Source organism: Histoplasma capsulatum, assembly GCF_000150115.1.
Source record: "Histoplasma capsulatum G186AR genomic scaffold supercont2.5, whole genome shotgun sequence".
Lineage (NCBI taxonomy): Eukaryota > Fungi > Ascomycota > Eurotiomycetes > Onygenales > Ajellomycetaceae > Histoplasma > Histoplasma capsulatum.
Genome location: NW_025544805.1, coordinates 787,797 through 815,703, shown reverse-complemented (window position 1 = coordinate 815,703; position 27,907 = coordinate 787,797). Strand labels below are relative to the sequence as shown.

Below are 27,907 nucleotides of genomic sequence, written 5' to 3'. Positions count from 1 at the left end.
ATGCCGGCGTTGTGGATTGTACCGTTTGAACTGTCTGCACTATCTGCAACGGGCGTACGAACGGACTTAGCACTATCCTAAACACAGATTACGAATTGATTAAGGAAGGGAAGAGAAAAGAGGTCAGAAGAAAGGGTTGTATGAAGGGGGTTCTTATAGGGAAAGAATCGGAACGGAAGAATATCAGAGGTTACGTCGCAGTGGAGCGCAGAGCGGAACAACGTTAGAGATTACGCGGAGCGGGATCGCGAGGAGAGGAGTGTTTTGTGAGCACGCGAGAAGGCGAACGGGCGATAAGGGGGTTGGTTGCGTAAGCTAACTACTAACGGGTGTTAATCCGTCACAGAAACACATCAAGAATAAAATAAAAACATAGAAAAGTTAATGGAGAACAGGATTTATTACATATACAATATAGATTTTAAGCTCAGAAATAATACGGAAATTTAGATATAAGGTCCGTCTGAAGGTACCTCATTGGCAAGTTCATATCTCTATACTTCAAGCTCCCGATGTGCCATTTTCCGCAACTGGACACTTCGCTACAAAATTCCGCATACGCACCTCGGGTCCTCACACTAAGGTGCTACCTCCCGGCCGCTTATTTATTCGGCTACTGGGGCTATATGATTCTTAAAAACTTTGCTTTACTTTGTTTAATAAAAAAACCAATTTTTTTTCATTGAATCAACTGAAGCTTGCCAGTGAATATGATTAAAATATAATTGAAATTATTTATATTGTTATTATTATTTATCTGAAAACTCCGAACACTTTCTATAACTTTAACTGAAGTATTCAGAATTGAAAGTATAATTGATGATAAAACTAAAATTTAATTGAATATTTGGAACTTTTATATTGAATGTGAGAAATATTAAGTTTTTACTTTTTATCAAATATTAAAACTTAATATATCTTCAATTTGAAATAATAATTTATTTAATTTTTAAAAATTAATATTATATTTTATATTTATAAATAATCTATTTTTTATATTATATTTCAAATAATAATTATACTGATAATATATTATATAATTATAATTTATAAATTTAAATTAATAAATTATATGAATAAAATATTGAAAGTTAATTATTTTATATTAATTTTATTATTCTTATAATATTATTTTTACGCCATATGTTTCTCTTTTTAACTACTTATAAAAAATTAAACTTATAAGTTATATTTACCTTTATTTATTTATTTGCTTTTAAGTATAAAATATTAATTATGAATATTATTATTATATTAAGTTTTATTTTAAATATTGTTTTTTATACAATTGCTGAAGAAATATCAGTAAGTAGTAAATATATTTTTTAAATTATATATTTTGTATCATTTTAATAACTAACTTTATTTTATTATAAAGGAAACTATTTCTTCTAATGTCAATAAAAAAATATCTGCTATAAATAATATAATGAATGAGATAAAATCAGATATTGAAGTCTATAAAAAGCTTAATAATATAGAAAATTCAATGCCTTTTGAAGATGATGATTTTAATGAATATATAATAAATAAAGTAAATAGTAAGTAAAATTTACAATTTATTAAATTTATAATAATAAAACTTTTGAAAACTAATATTATTTTAAATAAAGCATTACAGTCTATAAACAAACCAGATAAAACTTTATCTGTTAGGGCTTGGTTTTGTACTTCAGTTCCATGTGCATCGCATTCGGATTGTGATCTACGCACTGGGCCTTTTCTACATTGTCATGGATGCAATTTTAGTTCTTATCGATGTGATCCATAAAATAAAGTAAAAATAATTTAATAATGCAATTTTTTATTATAATAGTTGAAGTTAATTATTTACAACTTTTATTACAAATATATAATAATAAAATCAATCTTATTATTTCTACTTCTTTGTGGTTTCCCGCGACTGTGCTGCAACTGGCGGTTGCAGTGTATAGGCGGTGGCCGCTGTGGATCGGGCCACACCACCACACGTAACCTCTAGCAGCGATTTGGAAGGGATACCAACATAATACATACGAAGAAAGAGTAAACAAAGATATATAAGAGATTAAAAGCCGAGTGCATTACACTATCTCATTCACCTTATTCATCTGACCATTTTACCTGATCTCTTGTATCATTAAGTTGAAGTTCAATCTTATCCAAGTAGTGGTACTAACTAAGGGCAAATACACCGTTAAATAGTCATTGGATATATGTATGTAGCAGGAGCTCCATGGAACATGTAGTTGGGGATAAGACGGAGCGGAGCGATATACTGCTAGAAAACCCGTGCTCTTTCTATTGTAAGATCACAGATATCATCAATGAATATGATCGCTGGATATCATTGCTAGATATTATTGCTAGAAATTATTGATAGAAATTATTGATAGAGATCATCGTTAGATATCATCCATAGATATCGTCTAGAGGTTTTATCCATAAATATCAACAATGAATATCGTCAATGAAAACCATAACCGGATATCATTCTTTCGAGCAGGTAGGTAGGTAGATTAGCAGAAATTACGTTTAGAGGTAAGATTAAATGCTAGTTATCTATATGTTTAGTGCATACATCATTTATATACAAAATAACTAAATCTATTGAGAATCAATATAAAATAAATTAGTGAGTGTGAAGTGCACATAATAACTATATACAGATATCAGATAACATAGAAGAAGTCAATTACAGTGACAAAATAGAGAGGATTTTACAAACTAATCATAGAATTAATAATTAAATGAGCTGTAGAATTAAGAATTAAGAACTGATTGAGGAGTGGATTGTTTAGTGGTAAGCACGGTTCATGGAATGCTTTCTGAAGTAGGCACTTGGTGTTGGGGCCACCACTGCGGAGACAAAAAGGTAGTGGATTTAAATCATCTTGATGGATATTGAGAGTACTCTTTCTTTTCTCATTTCTATTGACAGCTGCCAGTGTTGAACATTGCTCCATCCTTCAGTAGGTATTTAGATAGAGTTGGAATCTACGTGAGCAATTGTGGGGCAAGGACCCTTGAGGGCTAGATCCAGAACGGTATAGTGAGGTCTCTCTATCAAGGATGACCCAGTTGTGAATAAAGAGATGTGTTGGGGGTTCGGTGGTAATCGAGCTCTTTTGCCCCTGTGGCCTAACAAAATGTAACTAGAGAGTAGGCTAGTGAGGTGTAGTGTCGGGGTCTGACTGCATAGCCTTGGAAAAAAATATGAAGAACAACAACAACAACAACAACAACAACAACAACAACAATTAAGAACTGATATAATAAGTTCAAAAAATAGAGATTGCTAAGCTCAGATGTAAAATATTGATCATAAACACTAAAATAGAGGCGAATCATAAGTGGTTAGGAGGCCGCATTACTGCCATAAGATCCGCGCAAAACCCATTTTTCAATTAGTTATATATAACTATTAGAGAAGAGATTGACCGTACACCATATAGCGGTACTTGGAGTCCTTAGGTACTGTGTATGGTTAACCCGATTCACAAAGAGAATTGCGGCCGTATCCGTATGCAGACCGAGGTTTGTTTCCATTCCAATGGTTACCGAGCACGCATCGGGCATTTTCCCCCATAAAACCTACCACTTTACTCCGCATCTCCAACTCTTCTTCGCGCTTCCAAGTCCACTTCAGTGCTTTTCTCCCATTGCTTCCCGAGGATGGAAAACGATTGATTGTGCATGGAACTCCACGAAGCTTGTGCTCGAGACCACTGCGTATATAGCCAAGGCCATGTCCACTCGTCGCGCCACCAACTGTATCTGAATCCGCTGCACTAAACGGACCCTCCATATCCAGCTCAGACCATCACTCTCACCCCTTTCTCTAATATACAAATCTTGGCCAAAGGCCCCATCATCATGGCTACTGTCGACCTCCCGACTCTCCAATTCACCCCTGTGGAGGAGATCCCTGCGAAAGTCAGGAAGGTGCGCACTACTTTCTTCCAACACAAGACTCGTCCTATCGAGTTCCGGATTCAACAGCTGCGAAAGCTATACTGGGCGTGAGTTTTGGATTTTCTTCTATGTTTGTCTTGGTCATTTTATTTTGTTTTATTGAGCGATTGTCATCACCCTTCCTAAACTGACCAAATTCTTTTCCGTCAATTAAATCCAACTACAGCTTGAAAGATCGTGAACATTTAGTCGTGGAAGCCCTCTACCGGGATTTGGGGAAGCCAAAATATGAAACTTATGTATCTGAAATCAACATAGTGGAGAACGATATCGTCTTCATACAAAAAAACGTGGCCAAGTGGGCCAAGGACGAAAAAGCCCAGAATATTGATATGCCGTTTACCTTGATGAAGCCGAGAATCAGAAAGGACCCTTTGGGCTGCGTCCTTGTGATTGGGTGAGCTACACCTATCACCTCCGCGCAGCGGATCTTCTTCGACGTATGAACCGATAAATATGAACGATCACTAACTATTTGCATAGAGCTTTTAACGTTCCGTTTAGCCTCAATATTCTTCCATTAATTGGTGCTATCGCGGCAGGAAATACAGTCGTGGTTAAGCCGAGTGAATCTTCGCCCAACTGTGCCGCTGTGCTGCAGGAAATTATCGAAGCTGCAATCGATCCAGATGTTGTGTCTGTCGTCCAGGGGGGAGCTACAGAAACCCAGGCTCTTCTAGCTGAGCGCTGGGACAAAATCTGCTTTACTGGCAACGCTACCGTCGGCCGTATTGTTGCCCAAGCTGCTGCTCCCAACCTGACCCCAGTTCTACTCGAGCTTGGTGGCCGCAATCCAGCATTTATCACCAAGAAAGCCGATGTGCGACTGGCTGCAAGACGGCTATTTTGGGCTAAGACTTTCAACGCTGGCCAGATTTGCCTGTCGCAAAACTACATCCTTGTCGATAAAGAGATCGTGTCGCAACTGGTGACGGAGTTTGGCAAGGTGTGGAAGGAGTTCTACCCAGATGGCGTGAAGGCATCCCCAGACTTCTGCCGTATCATTAACGATGCCGCTTTCCGCCGGATTAAAGACATGATTGATAGCACGAAGGGCAAGATTCTGCTTGGGGGCACAATGGATGAGAAGGAGCGGTTTATTGAACCGACTTTGGTCCAGGTCGATTCTGCAGATGATCCTCTCGTCCGCTGGGAGACCTTTGGCCCAATAATCACTATTTTGCCTGTAGGCGACCTTGATGAGGCCATTAGGATCTCAAATGATGTCGATAATACTCCGTTAGCCGCTTACGCATTTGGAACAAAAAAGGAGGTCGAAAAAGGTGCGGTTTTTTTTTTTTTTTTTGTGTTTATTCATAGCTAACCCCCCCCTCCCCTCCTCAATTTTCTGCTTTGCTATCCCTAAATTTTAATCGATACTAACACACAAAATTCCCACGTAGTCCTCTCCTGCGTCCGTTCCGGAGGTGCCACAATAAACGACACCTACATGCACGGCATCATTCCAAACGTGCCCTTCGGTGGTGTCGGTGAGAGTGGAAGCGGTGCCTACCATGGGCGAAGCAGCTTCGATGCATTCGTGCACCGGCGGTCGATCGCCACCACACCAGGCTGGGTCGAACGAATGCTCTCTGTTCGATACCCACCATACGCTGGAAAGTTGCGGAGCACACTCCGGTCCGGGACAGTGGCTCCCAATTTCGATCGGAGTGGGAGAACAACGACTGGCTTTTGGGGCTGGATAATTTGGTTCATTACGTTTGGTGGAGGCGCTAATAAGTCCGGAGCAAGTCGTGCGGCTGTTGCTGTTGTCGGTTAGTCAAATCTCCCCGTCTCCCTCCCCTTCTTTGCTTTCCTTCTCCTTCCAATTTTAGTTCCCGCTTCCTTTTCATAATCTCATTTTAATATATTCGAACTCTTACCATATTAATGCCAACCCCTTACGTTCTCCTTTTAAATAATCCCTTACCCCATCTCTTGATGTCTGTATTGCATTTTTCCAGATTATTTCCCCCAATAACTAACCAAATCCGTGCCCTGCGGTTTCATTCCAACACGTTCCTTCCCTTTATACCCATTTCGTACAGCATATCAGCGCCACATATTTCTTCAGTTCTGCTGTTTTTGAAACAAGTATATCCTGCTTCCAAGAAAAGTTTGCGCATACAAACACCCTCAAGCGATATTCAAATGTAGTCTACTTTCTTTATTTACCTTCAATCCCAACTACAATCTGGAACCTGTTACTAACTAATAATTCCGCGTGTCTCCGTACGCAAAATTATATAGCCGCCATCGCCCTCAACTACTACATCAAGCGCAGAGTCAAAGTCTAAATCCAAAAGAATTTCATAGGGCCATAAATCAGGTCCATGGAAACATCCATCATCTTCGCGTCTTCCTCCATTTGCGACTAGCTATTGCGAAGTAACATCTTTATTCTCAGCATGATTAGTTATTGTTTATTGATTACTTAATTAGTTCTGTACCTATCTAACTAGTTATCCATTTTCCTTGGGGGAAAAAAAACCTCTTATGATCTCTTAATCGATTTCGATGGACCTCCACTCCCATTGCCCAGCCCTTGCATTACTGTCCCCCGTCTGTCCCATGCTTCTCTACGTTTACCATGGCAAAAGGTTTCCCTTCCATTCATTGGGATCTCCAGTTCCGCTTCCTTGCTCTTTTACATTTTCTTCTTTAGTGTTTTCTCTCTAAAGCTATTATGTATGTTCGTATATGTATGTGCCGTAAAATGTGGCCGTAAATTTGAAATAGCACTTCCTGCTTACGCCTTTCTGATTTCATGAAAGTTTCTTTTCTCTGATTCTTCTTCCCCCCCCTCTTCAAAATAGCGTGTCTCATATGCATACATACTCCCCTTGGGATATCCATGAGGCAACGGAGAGCAGGGAAGTAAGAAATGGAGGCGAGTCGTTGGTGGAGAGCGGAGTTAAAGGGATGATGTTGCTGCAGATAATGATGTCTCTCGCGCCGATTTAAAAATTGAACAGCAAAATTAGCATTAAAAGAGGAAAGAGATACGGATCCCCCACTCCGGTCTCGTTCACGATTCATGAGCCAGTCCATTGATGAGTTTTCAAAAAAAAAAAAAAAAAAAAAAAAAAAGGACTCATTAGATATATATATAATCTCCCCATTTTCAATCCTTCCTTATCAATTTTTTGTTTCTCCCCCCCATCAACACCTCTTCTCCACTCCCTGCCGACTAACACATAAATACTTAACCCCCTTATACGGCTTAACCCCTTCACCCAGCCCCCGACTCCTACGCGTATCGACCATCAACCCGTCGACCCGTATCCCGCTCGGCAGCCATCCGCGCACCGTAAACGACACAGAAACAGAAGATGGCATCAAAGACGCCATCTGAGACTTGCGAGCACGTTCGAGCGGTATCGTCGCTGTGTTCGTCGAGCCCTGCAGACCGGATGATGCCATAGACATAGAGGTGGTGCGGGGTTGTTCCAGCTGCTGGTAGCTGCTGCTTTCGGGTTGATGGGTAAGGCTGTCGTCGTAGTAGCCAATTAGAGGATTCGCGCGGTATTGATTGCGCGTGGTTGTTGGGGACTCGTGTCCGTTATCGTCCTCTTCGTCGGCGAGCGAGGAGAGGGGACCGATGATTGTGCAGCGTAGTGTTGCGGTGCCGGAAACACTACCTGCATCTTTGCTAGTCGTTGGGACGCGCCATTTGAGCATGGAGCTCCCTGGTGTGAAATTTGCTTCGCCGCGGCTGGCGCGGAGATCTGTGAGGTTTCGCACGGAGGAAGAGATGGGGACTGTGACTACTACTTCTTCTATGGTCGGGGCATTGGAGCTGGAACTGGAGCCCGCTCCGAGGAATGACGGGGTAGATGTCCCTGAACCGCGGCCGGGTAATCCACTTCTGGGTGGCAGGCCAGGGAAATTGGTGTTTAAGGTAAGCCGGACTTCGAATTCAGCACCGGTCGGCCCCAGCGATCTTTGCAGATCTACAGTGGCAGGCAGGAATAGCTTTTCCATGTGGTTGGGTGGCTTATCCGCGTCAGGCTCGACGGGCTGCAGGTCGACTTCATAGCCTGCCAGAACGAAACGACCGTCGGGAGGGATGAAGCTGAGCTCTCCAGGATTTTCTCTCCATCGCGCAAGACGGACGCATGGGTGGAATACGGGGAGTTGGAATTTGTGGGCTAGGTTCTTCTGGCCTCCGGGGGCAGCAAGGGAGAGTAATAAGTCGGGCACACCCGACACTTTCGCAGTGAAGACGATAGTCCCATGCACCAGAGCTGAAATCGGCCTTCCTGAAGGGGCCATTGTAACAGATAAAGATTCAACTATATCAACGTATAGCTCGTTGGATGTATGCCGGACTCCCCGCCGTCGCCAGGGGATGGCTGGTGCTGACGCTCCATTTACATGTGACGGAGTGGTCAATGAGGATTTCAGCGAATTCGAAGGACCAAGGATTGGTGAAGCACTGTTTGGCTCATGCGGAATATTGCACAGCTACTGGTCAGCCCACCACTCCCAGAACGAGCAAGAAAAAAAAAACCTAAATTAAAAACAAAGGTTGCGAAATAATAACGGGGTGGCATACTGACCCTGGCAAGCCGACCCCAAGAAGGAGCTTATCCATCCAACCCGGGATCTCAACAATTTCCTGCAGGGCATTCGGCTCCGTATTGCAGATAATCCCCCCATCACACATTTCATTTAATAGTTGCGCGACAACGTCATAATTACTTTGTATCTTCCCCGCCAGAAGCGGGGCGCCGACGAATTCCTCCAACACATCGATGAGGCGATGGAGAAATTCGAGGACGATGAGGGGTTCGCTCTCCGAATTTGAAGGGACTAGGAACAGGAGATTTGAATGTGCTACTGAGAAAACGGATATTGGGGGGGAGGCATTGGAGAGATATAGGAGTGAAGGGCGCGGGGTGGGGTGGGCGCGGAAGAGAGTGAGGAGCACAGTTGCGGCTGGAGGTCGGCCGCGGTAGACGTGCTCAAGGATAGGAGTGCTGTAAAATTCAGTAACACAGCCAAACTAGCTACTATTTATTTATTTTCTTTTATTTTATATCTTGGGAGTCACTTACTTCAGCTCATCGAATATGTAAAGCGCTTCTACAGCGCTGTTCATTGTTGCCGGCTCTGCTATCTTTGCTGCTCGCTGGTAGCTTAAACAAGAGTTAAAAGATGATGGTGGAGAACGAGTGATTATGTAAAAGTGTGGTCATCACCTCTCACAAGGTTTGGAGTAACATGAAGTTGAGTGTCCGCAAAGTGCTAAATCCCAACCTGATAAAGCTCTCTCGAAAAAAATGTATGTATCATCCAAACCACGTCCACTAGTTCATTGATTGATTGGTCGATGCATTGCCCATGTCATGGATTTGTACAATACAATTGATTGACGTTGCTGAGTTAGATAGTAGAGAACGGAGCAATGATATTGACGAGAAAATTCAAAAGACCCAAACGCCGATTCTAAGTGTGCAATCATTCCGCCCCTTCACAGCTAATTAATCAAACAAGTTACCATGGCTAGAGAGGATACTTCATGGGACATAACTCCCAGAGATATGAAGAAAGCTATTACGCAAGAAAAATACGAGGATGATTGCCTTGCTTGTAAGGTTACAGGTGCGGATATAGCCTCCCCTTCCGGGGAAGACGAGCCGGAAAAAAAACCACATGTTCAATTATTCTAACGCATATTCATATAGGAAGTTTGGCCTTCATTGGTCTCGGCGTATATAGCTACATCTCCGGCATGAATAATCTCACGAAACAAGAAAAGGTTATCTTGAGCAGCAAGTCTCCGTATAGGATGGGCTCGAGACGGTTAGGCATTGCGACGATATCGGCGACGCTGGTTGGAATGGGGATATGGCGCGCTCTTCATTAAAAATTTACTTGTTTTCTTTTTTAGATGTGATACCACTCTAATCATTGTTGGGAATTGTTCCGTTGATAGATACTAGTATGTTACACAGCAGGACGGGGAGCAGGATGTTCCTTAAGGCTTTTTGCCTCCTCCAAAGCGTTGGATAAACTTGTCACTCTAGGGGAAGTGTGAGATATGTGTACATGAATTTGCAAAATGAGCTCCATATCATCTGATCATGGGTATCTTGATTGGATGCTATCTATGTAAAATGAAAATGCTGGAATATTGACTCCGTAAATGCTTCTAATCATGATACCACTATTGGTTTGACCGTTGAAAAAAAGGGGCGGGAGGAAGCAAAAGCGAGAAGCCAATGAAAGGGGCAAAAAAAAAGGCAAAAGAAAAAGCAAATGAATGCCATAATAATGCTCCATAATAATGCTCCATCGTTATCATCCCATCCGAATGTTTCTCTATCCCAATTTTATGTCCCCCAAACGTCGGCGTTCAGTTAACTATTTATATAAAGCGTCCCCGTTTGCCGCCTCCAAAGGCGTCTCGCCCATTCCCAAGACTTGAGATATCAAAAAAATCCCCAAAATGGAATTTTCTCTTGGATCCATTATTAGAAGCGGGATCTCGCACCGATGCTCGTGTGCCGTGTCGATTCCCGCTATTGAGTCGATGGGGTGTTCTGGATCCTCGGGGAACTACTTCAACCCTGACGGTCGGGGAGCTATTGATAGCTGATGAGTGTGGCTGGTGGGAAGAGTCGGTTTGCAAGGATGTGGTAGTCGCTGGCACATGCTCAGATGTTTGCATATCAACATCGGACTGTTGAGGGACGGGGAACTGAGGTCCAGTGGTGAATGTGAAAGTGGTTGATCTGCATGGCGTAACATATGTATCTGACGATGCTGCAGTGGTAGATGATGGTGGGTGAGTGTTTGTTTCTTGCCGTGGAGGAGAGGTGGGTCGGGGCGCTTGGTTTGTATGATTAACCTCCGGTGTCTGTTTTCTCGTGATGGTTGGCGATATACTCCCGCCTCGTTTGTTGTCGAGCTCCCCCCGCTCATCGTCACTATCCATCGAAGTGGCGGTTGTGCCGGTTCCATCAATCCGCTCCGTGACCCAACATCGCACTTTGGACCCTTCCCCATCACTCAATCCAATCTTCTCCTTGTCGAGAAAAGCCCTAAGGTCTTCCAAGGCTTCTTGGTATCCGATTTGGCGGGCATTCGCTTGGTCGGAAACGGCTGTTTTGTAAAGGTTTGTCACAGAGAGAGCTGCGGTTTTGAAGGCTTGAAGCAGTTGCTCAGGGGGCTGTGCATAGTTTGAACGAGGGGACGAAACTGGCAGAGACGTGTTAAGAGATCTCATCGAGTCCATGGCTGGAGGTGTTCTAGGAGTTTAGGGGTGTAGCCAAAATAATATTTTCTGCTTCGTTGATCCAAAATGGACCCCTCGTTGATGGTGAAGTTTTCGAACGAACGCCCCAAAACGCTGGCGAATAAAGTGGTAGTTACGTAGAAAACAGATATATAAACCACAATAGGTTGTTTCCAAAGACCTCAGAAAATGCAACGTAAAGTCATATACAGCAAAAGAACAGCCAGAGGCCAGGAGGCGATATCCCAACACTGTATTGATGTTGTTCCTGTGTGGCTTCCCCGACTTGGCACAAGGCGCCAAGGTATGCCACAGGAGAAATTATCGGACAATCATTGTTCCATTTATGCCAAGTCCCTGCTGAGTCAGCCACTCTCCGGCCAATCGGTGTGCGTGAATTGCTGCTTCGGGCCGTTTTGAGCCATCACCAAGAGCAGCACCCACGCGATTCCTTCTTCATTGCCTTTGCCATCTTCAATCGCGAACGTCAACTCTGGTCTCACGGCATGAACCCTGCCAGTCACGACAGCTCCCACGCTTTCTTCCTATCTTTCCCCATCGCTTCGTTTCGTCTTCTCGACAAATTCTGCTTCCTGTGTTTGTTTAAACGCGTTTAGTCTTTTTATTTCCCCTTGTTCCTGGCCAGACGTTGCGCGGTGCGCTCAAATATGGCACCTTCACTCTCTCATCCGTCCAGGTCGGAATCCCCCTCTCAGATAGATATTCCTATGGCAGATGCCAATGGCCATACATCCAAAACTATGGAGGGAGCCCGTGACGAGGACCACAGCATGATGGTAAACTTCTTTTCACGCCTGTCTTCCAGCAGCCCACCCCAACGCCAGGGTCTTATATCACAATGTTCAGGCCAATCTAGCTAAAGATATGGCTAACACATAACCCTCTAGGATTACCAGGATACTCCGGACTACACGGTATGGCCTTTGCTAATTCAAGGCAACCCGCGATCATGCAAGTGCTTTTCAATAGTACTCAAATGGAAAGTCTAACCTCTGCCAGGATTCTGATACCAATCCAAATACGACTGCAAGTAGCATCGCTGGCGATACAGTTCAACAAGATGGGCGCAAACGAAGGTCAGAGGCATTTCAGCTCCGGAAAAGTGTGCTGGGCCGAAAACATGGGCGTCTCGATGAATCGAAGGTAATCATAAACTAATAAGCTCCAGCTTACGCGTCCCGCTTTCTTCAAGATGCGTTCCTTTCAGGCTAATTCTAGTGTCTCCCTTTTTATCTTCCAGGAAGATGATTCAATCCGCAGATTTCGCTACCTACTTGGACTGACTGACCTTTTTCGGCACTTTATTGAAACGAATCCAAACCCCCGCATAAAAGAAATCATGGCAGAGATTGATCGTCAAAATGAAATGGAGGCTGGCGCCAGAAAAGGTCTCACGCGTAAAGGTGGTGCTAGTGGGGAGCGGCGGCGGCGGACAGAACAAGAAGAAGATGCGGAACTCCTGAAAGACGAGAAGCGCGGTGGCCAGGCCGAAACGGTATTCCGAGAATCACCGGCATTTGTCAAGGGAGGTGAAATGAGGGATTACCAGGTCGCTGGTTTGAACTGGCTAGTCTCGCTTCACGAGAATGGCATTTCTGGAATTCTCGCCGACGAGATGGGTCTCGGGAAGACACTACAGACAATCGCATTTTTGGGCTATCTACGGCACATTTGTGGCATAACTGGTCCACATCTCATTACTGTTCCAAAATCAACGCTCGACAATTGGCATCGAGAATTCTCGAAGTGGACTCCTGACGTCAATGTTCTCGTTCTTCAGGGAGCAAAAGATGACCGCCACAAACTCATCAATGAGCGGCTCGTCGACGAAAAGTTCGACGTATGTATCACCAGTTACGAAATGGTTCTGAGGGAGAAATCTCATTTGAAAAAGTTCGCCTGGGAATATATCGTCATTGACGAGGCTCATCGGATAAAAAATGAAGAATCTTCTCTGGCTCAAATCATCCGCGTTTTCCACTCAAGGAATCGACTCCTAATTACTGGAACACCCCTCCAGAATAATCTCCACGAGCTTTGGGCACTTCTCAATTTTCTTTTACCTGATGTCTTTGGAGATTCTGATGCATTCGACCAGTGGTTCTCCAATCAGGAAGCAGATCAGGATACCGTGGTGCAGCAGCTCCATCGAGTTCTCCGACCATTTTTGCTCCGCCGTGTTAAGAGTGATGTTGAAAAGAGTTTGCTTCCCAAGAAGGAAATGAACTTGTATGTTGGCATGTCTGATATGCAGGTAAAATGGTACCAGAAAATCCTGGAGAAGGATATCGATGCGGTCAATGGAGCCCAAGGCAAACGTGAATCCAAAACCCGTCTACTTAATATAGTTATGCAACTGAGGAAATGCTGCAACCACCCGTACCTTTTTGAGGGAGCGGAGCCAGGGCCTCCTTACACCACCGATGAGCATCTGATTGATAACGCTGGAAAGATGGTGATTTTGGATAAAATTTTAAAGCGAATGAAGAATCAAGGAAGCCGCGTCTTAATTTTCTCACAGATGAGCCGGGTTCTTGATATTTTGGAGGATTATTGTGTTTTCAGAGAACATCAATATTGTCGAATTGACGGCTCGACTGCCCATGAAGATCGTATTGCTGCAATTGACGAATACAACCGCCCTGGTTCGGAGAAGTTTATCTTCCTCCTTACGACACGAGCTGGGGGTCTAGGAATCAATCTAACGAGCGCTGATATTGTCATACTGTATGACAGCGACTGGAATCCCCAAGCAGATTTACAGGCCATGGATCGCGCTCATCGTATCGGCCAGACAAAGCAAGTTGTTGTTTTCCGTTTTGTGACTGAAAATGCAATTGAAGAAAAAGTCCTTGAACGCGCAGCACAAAAGTTAAGACTAGATCAACTGGTTATCCAACAAGGACGAGCTCAGCAGCAAGTCAAGAATGCCGCGTCTAAAGATGAACTGCTGAGCATGATCCAGCACGGTGCCGCTAGCGTTTTCAATACCAAGGGCCCAACGGGAGCTCTAGCGAAAGGCAATGACATTTCAGAAGATGATATCGACGAAATTTTGAGAAAAGGCGAAGAACGTACAGCGGAGCTGAATAAGAAATATGAGAAACTTGGAATCGATGATCTTCAGAAGTTCACATCCGACAACGCGTATGAGTGGAACGGAGAGGACTTCACCAATCGAAAGAAGGATATTGGTATCAACTGGATCAACCCTGCAAAACGTGAACGGAAAGAACAATCGTACTCTATGGACCAGTATTATCGACAGGCATTGGCTACTGGAGGTAGGACCGCTGACCCAAAACCTAAGGTCCCGCGAGCACCGAAACAGATTGCCATTCATGACTGGCAGTTCTTCCCTCCAAAACTACAGGAGTTACAGGAAAAAGAAACCGCTTACTTCCATAAGGAGATTGGATACAAGGCAGTTCTCCCTGATGGGCCTGACGAGGAACTCAGCGATAGAGAAGCTGAGCGAGAATTGGAGCAACAGGAAATCGACAATGCTGTTCCGTTGACGGAAGAAGAACAGGAGGAAAAGGCCGCACTATCCGAAGAAGGCTTTGGCAACTGGAATCGACGAGACTTTCAACAGTTTATCAACGGATCCGCAAAGTTCGGTCGCACTAATTATAACGAGATTGCTACAGAAGTAGACAGCAAGGATCCCGAGGAGATCAAAGAGTATGCAAAGGTGTTCTGGAAGCGATACACTGAAATTCAAGATTACCCTAAACATATCCGTGTCATCGAACAAGGTGAAGAGAAGATGCGCAAAATGAACCACCAGCGCAAAATGCTTCGCAAGAAAATGGAAATGTACCGCGTCCCACTCCAGCAACTGAAAGTGAATTATACCGTCTCCACGACAAATAAGAAGGTATACACAGAAGAAGAAGATAGATTCCTCCTTGTGATGCTGGATAGGCATGGCGTCGATGGTGAGGGCCTCTATGAGAAAATCAGGGAAGAAATCAGGGAAAGTCCACTCTTCCGCTTCGACTGGTTCTTCCTTAGTCGGACGCCCGTTGAGATTGGTCGACGTTGCACAACTCTTCTAAACACCGTCGCAAAGGAATTTGAAGTTGACGGCGGTAAAATGCCGAATGGCGATAGTGGTAGTGGGAAGGGCCGTGGCCGTGATCGTGACGACGACGTCGAGAATGAAGAGGTTGAAGCCCCCGCGAAGAAAAAGACTAAAAATGGTGCTGTGGTAAGTCAGGCCTTGACTCAAACGCAATCTATATGACCTGGCTAACCAGATGGAAAACAACAGAATAAGCAACTTAAAGCCGTCCAATCTGCAAGTGGCAGCAGAGCTACATCAACTGCTACATCAAGAGCTGGTAGTGTCTCGTCAAGCGCACCGGTCACTGGCAAATCGAAAGGGAAGAAAAAATAGAAAAAAAACAAAAGTTATTAAATTTCTTTCAATTTGCACGGCGCTCTTGCTTCGTGTCGGATATTTATTATTGTTTTCGTTCAAAAAGGGCTCGTGTTTGGATTGGATTATTATTTAATTATACTCTTTGTTTCTTTCCTTCTTGACTTCTTTTGCCCGATTTAAAAAGCTAGGTTCGTTGGCGTTTTTAACAAGACGTGGTGGGTGTGTTTGAATGGGTAGCACGGATGGATGTACGGAATATTTCTGTCTTTCTTTTGATTTTTGGGAAACTATGGTATCCATTCTCTTATTTCTTTTGATGGAAAATATTTGATGGGCTATTTTATAAATAATTGCTCTAAACCTGATATCTCTTTCCTTCAACTCAAATTTTTTTCAACTCCCTGCCGCATTGTAAGTAATGAAATATTCATACATGAGCAGCTACTTTGATAAGTTTTAAGGATGGAGCAAAATTGTTTTGCGACTTTCTTATTTTGTTCGGATGATACTGGACTTGAAATTATCATGTTTATTTTCATGTTTCCCTAATTCGGAATCTTGAAGCCGATGTTGAAAAAATCGGAGGCCAGTTAGGAGAAAACAAACTAATATACCGTAAGATTCTCTTTCAGGTATCATTGGGTGATAGCGCAAAATTTTATGAAAAAAAAGAAGGAAAGAAAGAAAGAAAAACGGATCTATCCTATATAATACATGTCACCCCCTGAAAAATGCAAAAGCTGGGAGAACTTAATGCGCCAGAAATATGCATGGAGAAAAGCAAAAAAAATTTCGCTGAAACGATACCCCAAAGAAAGAATCAAAACATCTTATTTGGGTCCTCCTTCGCCTCCTCACGGATCAGGTCGACAGTAGACATCATTCCCTCCTCAGACGACGACAAGCCCGGGCCAGTAGATGATGGGTCCCCAAGAAAGGCCTCGCATAACAACGCAGAAGCAACGCTCACATTCAAGCTATCGACCCCCGCTCGATCTTCCTCGCCTGTGGAGGTGATAGCTCCTGGTATAACCACGACGCCATCTGCTTGTTGTCGAACACTTTTCTGCAGGCCCTGATCTTCGCTGCCAAGCATCAAAATGCAAGGGCTTTCGTTGAGTTTGCTTTTTACATCTCGTCGACTGAGAATTTGCTCTGCTGATGTGCTGAGGGATTGTTGGGACGCAATAGCCGCGGCAGGCGCTTCAGCTGCGAAAAATTTCCAGCCGTTCATGTGTGTGTTTTTCAAAAAGAGGGTTGGGTTGGTGGTTGTCAGGATCGGGATGTTCTCCGCGGCACCTGCGGAAGCCTTTACAGCGACAGCAGATATCGGGGCGCTATTTCGGGTGGACAAAATTATGGCATCGACACCGAAATAGTAAGCGCTTCGGATAATTGCGCCTACGTTTCCTTCATCTCGAATCCCATCTAGAAGGAGCGCAAAGGGATAACGAGGAGCGAGTTTAATATCATTCCCTGTTGAGGAAGAGTCCCCATCCCTATACGTTGATCGAGGAATACGTCCACTCGTTCCATTGACATCCGCCTCCTCCACTGATTGCTGACAAACTGACACATTAAAATGATTGTCTAAAGGCGATTCGACTGCGAGGAGGCCGTTGACGGGTAATTTGGGGAGTTGGGATGCTTCTAGGATGCACCCGTTATGCGGCCTTCCACCGCTCATTTTCTCCAATAACTTGGGCCAATTGCCAGCAACCTGCTTGACACTGACACCAGCAGCCAGGCCAAATTTAATTATGGTATCCAGCATTGGATCCCGAGGCGAGTGCCTTCCCAATCGGAGTGAGACCTTATCTGGAGCATTGTGGATGTAGAGCTTGTAGAGTTTGCGACGGCCGCATCTCAAAGCAGCCAACACAGCTGAAGAACCGTATACAAACTCAGAGGCAGCTGTCGTATATGGGATGGAGCGAGGAGCTGTAATAGAAACTTGGGGCTGTGTATGTGGAGATCTTTCCAGAGTATACTCTGTTTGTTCTGACCGTTCAGCGAGCCTTTCTGCATTCCGCTCACGACGGTTCTTAGGGAAGGAGAGGCTAGATTTATTGCTAGCCATATCATTTCTTCTCTGAGAATCGCGTCGGTCCCACGTTTGCGAATCCCCGATCCGGTGGAAATTGGGTTTGCTGTACCCTCCTGTATCAGTCTCTGGGGTTGGGCAATCTGATCTGGATTCATCTCTCATGAGCCGTACCCGACGGTTATATTGGTCACTGGGTCTCTGTCTATCAGGTCGAATCCAGGTTGAATTGTCCCTACCGCTCTGTACCACCCTGTCCTTCCTGCCTTCCCATCCATTCCTGTCCTCCCTGTTCTCTCTACCCTCTCTACCCCCTCTTCCCCCCTTTCCCCCTCTACCACCACGGTTCTTCCTGTTCTCCCGACCTGGGTAAGAATTGCGAGAGCTATATATTCCTTTCTGGATTGCTGAGCTTATGGAAGCATTTCTGATGCCTTTTGCGATGTTGAATTCAGTGAACCTGGAAAAGTGTAGGTGATGTGATTTCAGCAGTGCACTGCATTGGCGGTTGAGCATAACTTCAATGAATATCGATAAGGCTAGAAATGGGCTTAGAGGTACAAATCATATAAATTATACTATTTAATGTCTTCAATCCAACGTAACAGCCATCTTTTTCAAAAGATCATTCAATTTCGATTTTTGAATATCGGACTTTCATTGTTCCGGTAAATAAATAACCGCGTCGCCCTGAACCATGTCGCGCCTCACATAACTTACTGATTGTTCTTATCATCATTTCATTCATCTCGCAACAACAGTGACCAGACACGTACAAGAACAGACCAATTCCGATTTTGACACAAACTGAGCTTGACCTGAAAAGCCACCTGAGGAAACGAGATAATCTCCTTCGTCGGTCGTGATTCCCTATAACTTCGGAGCTATGGGAGGTCACAGTAATGCATACCAGAGCTCAGACGATGAGGATCCGTCGCTGGCGGCCGATATCCTGAGGCAATTCACCGCAGCTAATACCAACCAAAAATCTGAACAAGGTCTCAAAGCCAGTAAACAGATAATCCAAATCATTCCCCCAACTATTGATAATAAGGAGGACTACAATTTTTTACCTGGCTATCTAAAAGTTGAAGAGATCCTTGGTACGGTGAATGTTTCCTATCCAGCGAAATATTCCACTAGACTTGCAAATGGGGATATTGTTAATGTGAGAAATCTTTTACCACATTGCCTTTTTCTGTTGACTTTCATGTTCTCACAACCTCATATCTCAGTTAACTACCAGGCACATTCGTACCCTTCAGAAGGGACGCAATGCCCTTTCTCGGTTCAATCAATCTCCGATAATCAGTGATACTTCCAAAGAAGATACAGTCACTCATCACCAGTACCCAAGCCGAACGCGGTCTCAGAGGGATAGCTTTTATGTGAACTCCACAATGCTCAGCCTATCTTCAGATGATGATCAACCGGCTAGCCCATTTGCAAAACCAATTACTTCAAGGCGCCTTTTGAGGAGAGGTAATCGCAGCGAGGCAAGCACTGTACTCTCAAGGCGACGTTCTTCGCGTTTACTTCAATTCACAGATGCCCAAGGTTCCGAGCACAGTGAAGATAAATCGATGGAATCTTCAGATGGAGAACACAGGAAATATAGACAACGAGTCAGACGCCGTGGAAGGCGCTCTAAGTCATACAAAAATGAAAAATTTGCCAAACCTGTTTCAATTGGAGTCCGATCCTCGCAGAGAGTCAAAGCATTAAAAAGTATCGCAGAACGCTTGGAAGATGACGTTTCAGAAACCGAAGATAATCCAGCAGGGGCGAAGTATTCAGCGACAAAGGAATTCTTCAAACAACTCCCAAATGAAGATCCCTTTAGAAATCGTCATCAAAATGTGTGTAATTCTTGCCGCTCTTCTGATTCCGAAAATGGTATTCTTGTATTCTGTCAAGGTTGCACTACATCATATCACCAGAGATGTCTTGGACCCCGCAGCCAAAGAGAGCACTTAGTCACAAAGATTGGGGAAATGGATTTTGTTCTGCAGTGCCGACGCTGTTTAGGCTCTGCCCACACAAAAGACATGCTTTCTCCTCATCAGGGTGCTTGTACCCAGTGTCATCAACTCGGCCCATTATCAAAGCCTTTAAGACCACGAACGACAGCCCGCGAGGAGCAGCTGCTGAGGGAAGAAAATGGTGGTTCCGATCCCATACCTGATATTGACACTCCATTGCATAACTTATATAATGTGGATTCCATCCTGTTTCGATGTATTTCATGCGAGCGAGCCTGGCATATGAACCATCTCCCACCTAGAGGACAAAACCCTCCCGGCAACATGGAAGAGAGTGATAGTGCAGATTTCGGCAAACAAAAGTTCAGGGAATATTCGAGACGGTTTACTTGTGAGGACTGCGCCAATATGCCTGGGGAGATAGAAACTATTGTTGCTTGGCGCCCAGTTGATCTTGATAGCTTTATACCTGGGTATACTTCGGAAATGATGGAGGAGATCGCCAAGGAATATCTAATAAAGTGGCGGAAAAAATCTTACTTCCAAACCTCATGGATGCCTGGGTCATGGGTTTGGGCGAAGGCTGCTCCTGCCACCCGGAAAGCATTCGCCAGGTCCTCAAAATCCCTAAAGCCGATTATGTCGAAAGAAGATGCAATTCCAGAAGAATTTTTGCGGGTTGACATAATTTTTGACTTGGAATACTCAAATGTGGTCAGAAATTCAACACTCGAGATTGATATGGCCCGCGTCAAAGAGGTATCAAAGATTTATGTCAAGTATAAGGGCCTGCCATATGAAGATGCTGTGTGGGAAACCATCCCATCACCTAAAGAGACTGAGCGCTGGCATGATTATCAAAGGGCATACCAAGATTGGGTTGCTGGGAAGTACGTGCATGTGCCTAAAAGTCACATTATGAAGAAGAATTTGACCACCGCACGGTCCAAAGATTTTGCTACACAGCTTGTTAAAAAAACCCAACCGGCCTTACTAACAGGTGGCCAAATTATGGATTACCAGAAAGATGGCTTGAATTGGCTTTATTACATGTGGTACAAAAATCAAAATGCCATCCTCGCTGATGAAATGGGGTTGGGGAAAACAATTCAAGTAATCGCTCTTTTTGCGACTCTAGTTCATGATCACAGATGTTGGCCTTTCTTAGTGGTTGTTCCGAATTCTACATGCCCTAATTGGCGTCGGGAAATAAAGTCCTGGGCACCTTGGTTACGGGTTGTGACATACTACGGCACCGCAGCTGCGAGAAAGATTGCACACGATTACGAAATGTTTCCGGATGGTACATCGGATCTTCGATGTCATATTGTTGTTACTTCATATGACTCAATGATCGACGATAAGGCAAGGCGTCTGTTTTCAAGCATTCCCTGGGCTGGTTTGGTTGTCGACGAGGGACAGCGCTTGAAGAACGACAAAAATCAATTATATGAGGCGTTAACGCGCATTCACTTCCCCTTCAAAATTCTGCTTACTGGTACCCCTCTGCAAAATAACATTCGCGAGTTATTCAATATCATTCAATTCTGCGATCCGTCTAAAAATGCTGAGGTCCTTGAACAGCAATATGGGGGAGATTTTACAAAAGAGAAGCTCACTGAACTGCATGACATGATACGCCCGTATTTTCTTCGCCGAACAAAAGCTCAAGTTCTGACATCTTTGCCCCCAATGGCACAGATCATTATACCAGTTACAATGAGTGTTGTACAGAAAAAACTGTATAAATCGATTCTGGCCAAAAATCCAGAGCTGATTCGGTCGATTTTCGAGAGAAACCAAGGGAGAACATTGAAACGGACAGAACGTCACAATCTAAACAACATTTTGATGCAGCTTCGGAAATGTCTATGTCATCCCTTTGTCTACTCCAAAGCCATTGAAGAGAGGACGGTCAATGCGGCTTTGTCTCATCGAAATTTGGTTGAGGCTTCGTCAAAACTTCAATTGTTGGAAATGCTTTTGCCTAAACTGCAGGAAAGGGGTCATCGCGTTTTAATATTTAGCCAATTTCTTGATAACTTGGATGTCATGGAAGACTTTCTTGATGGCCTGGGTCTTCTGCATCGCCGCCTTGACGGATCTATGACCTCTCTCCAAAAGCAGAAGCAGATTGATGAATTTAACGTTCCCGGTTCACCATACTTCGCATTTTTGCTGTCCACTAGATCTGGTGGTGTTGGGATTAATCTGGCCACTGCAGATACGGTTGTCATTATGGACCCCGATTTCAACCCACATCAGGACATTCAAGCCTTGTCGCGAGCACATCGAATTGGTCAAAGGAAAAAAGTTCTGGTTTTCCAATTAGTGACGAAGGGATCGGCCGAGGAGAAAATTATGCAAATGGGAAAAAAGAAGATGGCTCTAGATCAGGTTTTGATTGAACATATGGACGTGGAGGACGACACAGAAATTGATTTGGAGGCCATTCTTCGGCACGGAGCAGATGCTCTTTTCGATGACAGTACCACAGACGATATTCACTATGATAACGAGGCAATTGAAAAACTTCTTGACCGAAGCCAGATCGAGAATACAAAGGCTGGGGATGATGGATCTGCGGAGTCCCAGTTCAGCTTCGCTAGAGTGTGGGTTAATAATACGCTTTCCGACAAACTAGGTGATTCAGAAACGGCAACTCCGAGCAATACAGTATGGAATAAAATCCTACAGGAACGTGAACGTATGGCTGCCGAAGAAGCGAAGGCAAATGCTCAAACACTGGGGCGGGGAAAACGTAAGCGTCAAACAATTGACTATACTTTTCAGTGTCGTGGTGCAGAGCATCTGCTGTCTTCGCCTAAAGCATCAGGAAAGGATGATACCGATGCAGAATTTCAATCCAAAAGCCCTGAGTTTGATACCGAGGATGTTGATACCGATGGCGATTTTGTTAGCGGGCCTTGGAAAGCAAGTAATGAAAAGAATCCCAGACACAAAGAGTCTATGAAAGGTATGCTATAGGTTTCAGTTTCGGTGATGTTGAAGACTAACTTTTTCCCCCTAGTACGTCGGTTCAAAAGAGCCACAGTCCCTGATATAAACTCAGAGGTAAACGGCTCAATGCTGGATGGGAGTGGAGGATCCAATACCAGATCGCATTCACCACGTCGCTGCGTAGCCTGCGATCAAATTCATCCAATTGGATACTGCCCATTGAAATTGGCTGGTGTTGAACATTGTGGGCTTTGTGGGATTGCGCACTATGGGCGCGGACGAGCATGCCCACACCTCAGTTCAGAAACCCAGGTTGCTTTGATGCTCGGCTCTCTCAAAGAAAGCACTGAACAGCGAGCGTTGGTAGACGAAGCTACCAAATATCTGCGAGGCATCCGAGGCGACCTTGTTAGAAGGAAGAAAATCAAAGCGGCCAAGGAAACGACAAATTCTCTGCCCCTAGCCACTGCTGCACCAACATCGCATCCAACCCAAAACGCACCAGCGTCTCCTGTCGATCGCCCATTCCTACCACACCATCCAGGCCACATTGTGGCATATCCTCCGTATCCACCGCAACTACCACCACAGTTTTCACACACGCAACAGTTATATCAACAATCACCATGCCCACCGTATCCCTACCCACCATTTCCAACCTCCTCGTATCCCGGTATGACGAAGTAGAAATGGTCCTACATTATTGATGACGCCAAAATCCCATAGAGTATTATTCGCTCATGCTTGCTGACCTTAGTATTTGTTCTTGTAAATTTTTTTTATCTGCCAAATGTAACATGCTCTTCAACATGGAGGTTAGCGTGTGATTTTCCTTTTTTAGGAGTGTATGGGGGAAGAGCCAAAAGATCATCGGAGGGGGGTTTTGCCTTTCAATAGCACGGTAGATTCATTTTGAATTGACCTTTGTAGAACATACCAGTCACTCATACGTTTAATATTTTGCAGAAATTTCTTCATTGAGATTTTATAACCGTTCCAGCCTTGACTATCAATTGGGTACTGGGGTTTATTTTAATTTTATTTTCTTTTTGCCCCTTTAATCCCCTAGCCTACCCCCTATTGACCTTCTTTTTGACCTTCTTTTTGCTGGCAAGATATTTATTCAGCAATACTGTGAAATGCAATTACGAGACTGCACGTCTATTACCACTGCAGATTAGATGAGGTGAAAATGGCGCGGCAAAAAAAAAGTAGCAAAACACCAAAATATTCAAAATATCTGCATCTTCACAGAATCTTCAATGAATATCACCATTATCATTCAAATATATGTATATCATATGTTTATCATCATATCCTAGTAATATGTCTTTCTCAACTCAGTCATTTCATCTTAGTGCAATAGTTACGTCAATCTCTCAACTTCCCATTGATTCATTAGTCCGCTCTGAAACAATCAAATGCGTTGTCGAATCTCTCTCATCCATAGGCTCCTCTTGATATGGTTTGTCAGAACCCCAATTTACCATGGCTTTATTATCGTCTATTCTCCTCATAGATACTCCGAATTCATGGAAAAAAGGTAGAGCCAATAAAAAGTCTCATAGCTGGAATATGTTTCACTCAAATAGCAGCCGCCCCTATTTTCATGTCGATTAATATAGGACTACTTTCTTTGCTCCTCGTGTGGCGGTTAAGAGTTAAGTTGTGCTATGATTCAGAATTGCCCCCTCCCTCATCAATACCATCTCACTTTCTTCACCTTTTTCTTGCCTTCCTATCGCAAAGCCTAAGCTTCAGCATCGTTAACACTCTGAAACTGCTCGATACTTTGCTTGCGTCATGGACGTCAGAGCTCTGGAAGAATATCAGCAACGGGTCATCCAAGGCGACCGGGAGGTATCAGATTCCGATGATGAAGCCACCATTTTTATCTGGTGTTCTATCTAAGTTGAAACTGGAACATCTCCCAGCTTATTGTGCTTCGGTGCGTAAAGCGTCGGCAGATTTCCTAGAAAAACCAGAAGTGCCCATCGAGCCTATAGCCATTGAATCGCTGCTTTTCGGTTCTTACCATATATTATTTCCGATCAAATTCGGAGATGGGTTACGATGGATCCTAAAAGTGTTTGCATGTAGAACTCTAGAGCAGTTCAAACGCATCAGCCGCATCCGCCCTTCGGTCTGAAGCTTTACCCATGCGACTCATCCTATGTGAAGCTTCAGTTCCACTTCCAGATGTATTGGCATTTGACGCGACGCTAGATAACGAGCTTGGTTGTCCTTGCATCTTGGTGAGCTTTGGTCAGGGAGGTTCTTTGTACGATTGTTGGTTTGACAAAATATTTCCAAGGGAGAGATGATGGTGCACCGCACAAGGATTTCACAGGATATTGCTCATGCAATGATCGAACTGAGCCGGTTCTCACTTTCTACTGGTGGTGCCCTTCCATTTGATCGAGATGGGAATTTGAATAAACCTAGTACTATGAGGTTTGTTGACCATCAATCCGTGCTTGAGCGACTAGGAAATGACGAAGAGGACGAATCAGCGCTCTATTTTGAAGCAGGACCATTTCAAGACGCAGCTCCATGCTATCTTCTCGCAATCGACCGAGCAAAAGAGCGCAAGCAACCCCTCCATAAGGGTGTGGAAAAATCTCCTGCGCATGCTTTTATCCTGGGCTCCGGCCACAAGACCTGAAGTTTGTGCTTACGCATCCAGATCTTGATATTCAGAATGTCCTCGTATCCAGGGATGGAAGTTTGCAAGGCCTGATTGACTGGGGCAGTGTGGCCACTGTTCCCCGTTTCATCGGATGAATGAAAAATACTCCTCCTGGCTTACCTGAGATTGGGATCTAGCCATGTGTGCGAGGAATGCAGACATCGAGCAGGACATCGAGCCAGATACACTGTGGGAGGACTCTTCAGATACTCTCGCGTTCCATCGTTAGGAGTACAATGAGTTTATACAGCGTCATTTGCCTCTTCACAAAAATTCTGTCTCTTCTTCCTCTCTCCTTCATGCATCGTCCGTAACGCAAAAGTCACTTTTTGTTGAGAATTTGCTAATTGCAGCCGAAAACCTATGTGTACATTTGAGATTCTTGAAAAGTGTATTGAGAAGATTGTCGAATTGGCACAAAAGGACTCGAATCGACCAGGTATAGAAGTGAAGAAGGGCGATAATAACGAGCATGACAATTTGTGGCATCTGCGCCTCATTGATATAACGGACGCTCTGTCAAATAGTGAACTCAATGAAATGACTGATTTTCTGAGGAAAGGCCTTGAAACACTTTAAGAGGTGCCATGGTAACATGCTATTGAGGCCATTTTACGTTGTAATTCCTCAAAAATATATTTATATTTATATATTTATATATTTACTTATTTTATTTGGCTACAAACTACGAGATCCATAAAAATGGCTGTGTATCGACCTATCGACCTATTTTCAGCCCGTGGCGCCAAAAACATATTTAAACCAGGTGCTGGATTCACTGTTCCCATAATAACAGCACTAACAAGGTTGGCCAGACAGAAGTATTAAACCCACATGAGAAGCATTTATTTCTGATAAAATAATAGCGGACTACTGAATAATAATGCATCCTAACCCAGCATTGAGTGAGGGAGAGGGCATGACAGAGCGGCATATATCATCTCCGTGAGATTCGTTCCCAAGCCCCCAGTATGTGATTAAACCGACAATTATGATGCGCGGTAGTTGAATATCCTTCAAAACAAAGATATGATACATGAGTACACAGCACACATGAAGTATGTCTCTCCTCATCTCAATCCGAAATCGCAATTGGCTAATCACTGGTATGGGTTGCTGGTTGTTTGTTTCCTGTCAGAAATGCTGGACCCAAGCCCTTTGTTGTTGAGTTGCACACTGACATATTCGCCTTCCAAGCTAGAGAAACACACAAACGCATGCTATCTAGGGTGTGGGCATCACTAAGGCAGGTCTCGGGTGATATCCCTCCTCCATCTCAGATCTGATTTAGCAAAACCCGCCCTCACGCGCATCAATTATACTAAAGAAGTCTGCCCAAATTTGAACGTAGACATAATCTGCGATATAGGGCGCAGCCAGTTTCCCAGTTGGTTTGCAACCTCCTGGTGCTGCAATGCCATTTTCCCTTGCTCGATTATTCATTTTTTGATTGCTCATGCAAACTTTTTTGGTGTTTTCGCTCTAAATGGTTCCTATTCCAAACCGCAGCCTGAAAACTAACTTGTGGCCCTTCCAGATACTATATATGGGGAGGCCATACTTCCGCGTCCTCTCTTCCGAAGGGGCCGCTCGGTAATCAACCTGCCTACCCAAGCGGTCGGGTGCGACTATACCCAGGATCCAGGTTGCCAAATGGGTCTTTACTGCTTCCTAGCACTTTTGCACTTTTAAAGCGTTGACATTAGATCAATTCTATGGCCCACCATTTCGGTGATTGACTACAACTGGTGATCAATTTTTACCAAAAAGGCCCTCGGTTTGATCTGAATGCCACAAAACTGTCCGGGACTGACGATGTCCACTATCCTGTGATTTTTAATATTGCTGGGGAACTGATCTGCCTTTCTTTACATTGATGCCTGATTTTCTTTGGACTCCATTCCCACAGTGTTCTTTTGATTGTTCATGATAATGCAGTGTACCGAGAGCTAAGGCTAGGTTGGTCGCACTGACAGATGTCATGGGTACTTTAGGACAAACTGCTCCTGAGAACAAAGATGATGGCAAACTATTCTCCGGTCTATTTTGGATAATTGCTCAACGAAATAGAAACAGCATCTTAACTGTTTCCATCTCCTTCTCTTTCTCTTCATTTTAAGCTCACATAGATATGTGGCAAATAGCTAACCCTTTCGCTTTCCTAATATAATGGACTCCTCAATCTCTAGACATCTTGCGCACGCACAGGAACAGTTATATGAGTTACATCTTTGCACGGTTCTCCTATATTATATTTAGAGCCACAGTTGACATATCGTTCCCTACTTTGTTTACCTATTTCTCTGTGTTATTGAATTTCACACTGGCAGCAACACAAGTCTTTCCTGCTCTAGAATCTTCAGTTTCATTTCTTTTATATCAACAAAGTTGAATACACTGAAACCTCCACTGACACATCCACTCAGATATACTGTTGTATATCTTCTTTCTCTAGACCTCAGGCTCCCTCAACTTCTTCTCTTTGCTGGAGCATTTTGCTCATTTCAACCTCGCTTAACATCTCACACAAATCCCCCTTTACTCCTCCTTTGTGCTTTTCAACCGCAAATTACTGTTGCTGCTCTGATTCTTTCTTTTCCATTCAGCTGCCTAGCTTTTTATATCT

The 27,907-nt window shown here is 44.0% G+C and overlaps 10 protein-coding genes across 10 annotated transcripts; 7 read left to right on the top strand and 3 right to left on the bottom strand.

The window, feature by feature from the left end:
• HCBG_04227 (uncharacterized protein) lies at positions 1-637 on the top strand (the record flags this gene model as incomplete). Its single annotated transcript, XM_045431276.1, has 3 exons — positions 1-54; positions 160-266; positions 451-637. The coding sequence occupies 3 exons, from the start codon at positions 1-3 to the stop codon at positions 635-637; spliced, it is 348 nt and encodes a 115-aa protein (XP_045287829.1).
• A 3,059-nt stretch (positions 638-3,696) lies between these two features.
• Positions 3,697-6,716, top strand: HCBG_04226 (aldehyde dehydrogenase; the record flags this gene model as incomplete). The annotated part of the gene is made up of 5 exons (XM_045431275.1): positions 3,697-4,001; positions 4,121-4,351; positions 4,438-5,237; positions 5,358-5,729; positions 6,205-6,716. 5 exons carry the CDS (start codon positions 3,856-3,858, stop codon positions 6,249-6,251), a joined length of 1,596 nt encoding a protein of 531 aa, XP_045287828.1.
• A 400-nt stretch (positions 6,717-7,116) lies between these two features.
• HCBG_04225 (adaptin) lies at positions 7,117-9,058 on the bottom strand (the record flags this gene model as incomplete). Its single annotated transcript, XM_045431274.1, has 3 exons — positions 7,117-8,421; positions 8,513-8,936; positions 9,015-9,058. 3 exons carry the CDS (start codon positions 9,056-9,058, stop codon positions 7,117-7,119), a joined length of 1,773 nt encoding a protein of 590 aa, XP_045287827.1.
• Positions 9,059-9,977: 919 nt separating this feature from the next.
• HCBG_04224 (uncharacterized protein) lies at positions 9,978-11,415 on the bottom strand (the record flags this gene model as incomplete). Its single annotated transcript, XM_045431273.1, has 1 exon — positions 9,978-11,415. The coding sequence occupies one exon, from the start codon at positions 11,195-11,197 to the stop codon at positions 10,328-10,330; it is 870 nt and encodes a 289-aa protein (XP_045287826.1).
• Positions 11,416-11,865: 450 nt separating this feature from the next.
• HCBG_04223 (chromatin remodelling complex ATPase chain ISW1) lies at positions 11,866-15,620 on the top strand (the record flags this gene model as incomplete). Its single annotated transcript, XM_045431272.1, has 5 exons — positions 11,866-11,994; positions 12,106-12,132; positions 12,188-12,361; positions 12,459-15,431; positions 15,495-15,620. 5 exons carry the CDS (start codon positions 11,866-11,868, stop codon positions 15,618-15,620), a joined length of 3,429 nt encoding a protein of 1,142 aa, XP_045287825.1.
• Positions 15,621-16,425: 805 nt separating this feature from the next.
• On the bottom strand, positions 16,426-18,183 carry HCBG_04222 (RNA methyltransferase; the record flags this gene model as incomplete). The annotated part of the gene is made up of 1 exon (XM_045431271.1): positions 16,426-18,183. One exon carries the CDS (start codon positions 17,812-17,814, stop codon positions 16,426-16,428), a length of 1,389 nt encoding a protein of 462 aa, XP_045287824.1.
• Positions 18,184-18,535: 352 nt separating this feature from the next.
• On the top strand, positions 18,536-23,279 carry HCBG_04221 (SHREC complex subunit Mit1; the record flags this gene model as incomplete). Its single annotated transcript, XM_045431270.1, has 3 exons — positions 18,536-18,817; positions 18,915-22,608; positions 22,663-23,279. 3 exons carry the CDS (start codon positions 18,536-18,538, stop codon positions 23,277-23,279), a joined length of 4,593 nt encoding a protein of 1,530 aa, XP_045287823.1.
• A 1,636-nt stretch (positions 23,280-24,915) lies between these two features.
• On the top strand, positions 24,916-25,257 carry HCBG_04220 (uncharacterized protein; the record flags this gene model as incomplete). Its single annotated transcript, XM_045431269.1, has 1 exon — positions 24,916-25,257. The coding sequence occupies one exon, from the start codon at positions 24,916-24,918 to the stop codon at positions 25,255-25,257; it is 342 nt and encodes a 113-aa protein (XP_045287822.1).
• A 387-nt stretch (positions 25,258-25,644) lies between these two features.
• HCBG_04219 (uncharacterized protein) lies at positions 25,645-25,860 on the top strand (the record flags this gene model as incomplete). Its single annotated transcript, XM_045431268.1, has 1 exon — positions 25,645-25,860. One exon carries the CDS (start codon positions 25,645-25,647, stop codon positions 25,858-25,860), a length of 216 nt encoding a protein of 71 aa, XP_045287821.1.
• Positions 25,861-26,173: 313 nt separating this feature from the next.
• Positions 26,174-27,404, top strand: HCBG_04218 (uncharacterized protein; the record flags this gene model as incomplete). The annotated part of the gene is made up of 3 exons (XM_045431267.1): positions 26,174-26,339; positions 26,479-26,527; positions 26,633-27,404. The coding sequence occupies 2 exons, from the start codon at positions 26,499-26,501 to the stop codon at positions 26,793-26,795; spliced, it is 192 nt and encodes a 63-aa protein (XP_045287820.1).
• Positions 27,405-27,907: the final 503 nt, after the last annotated feature.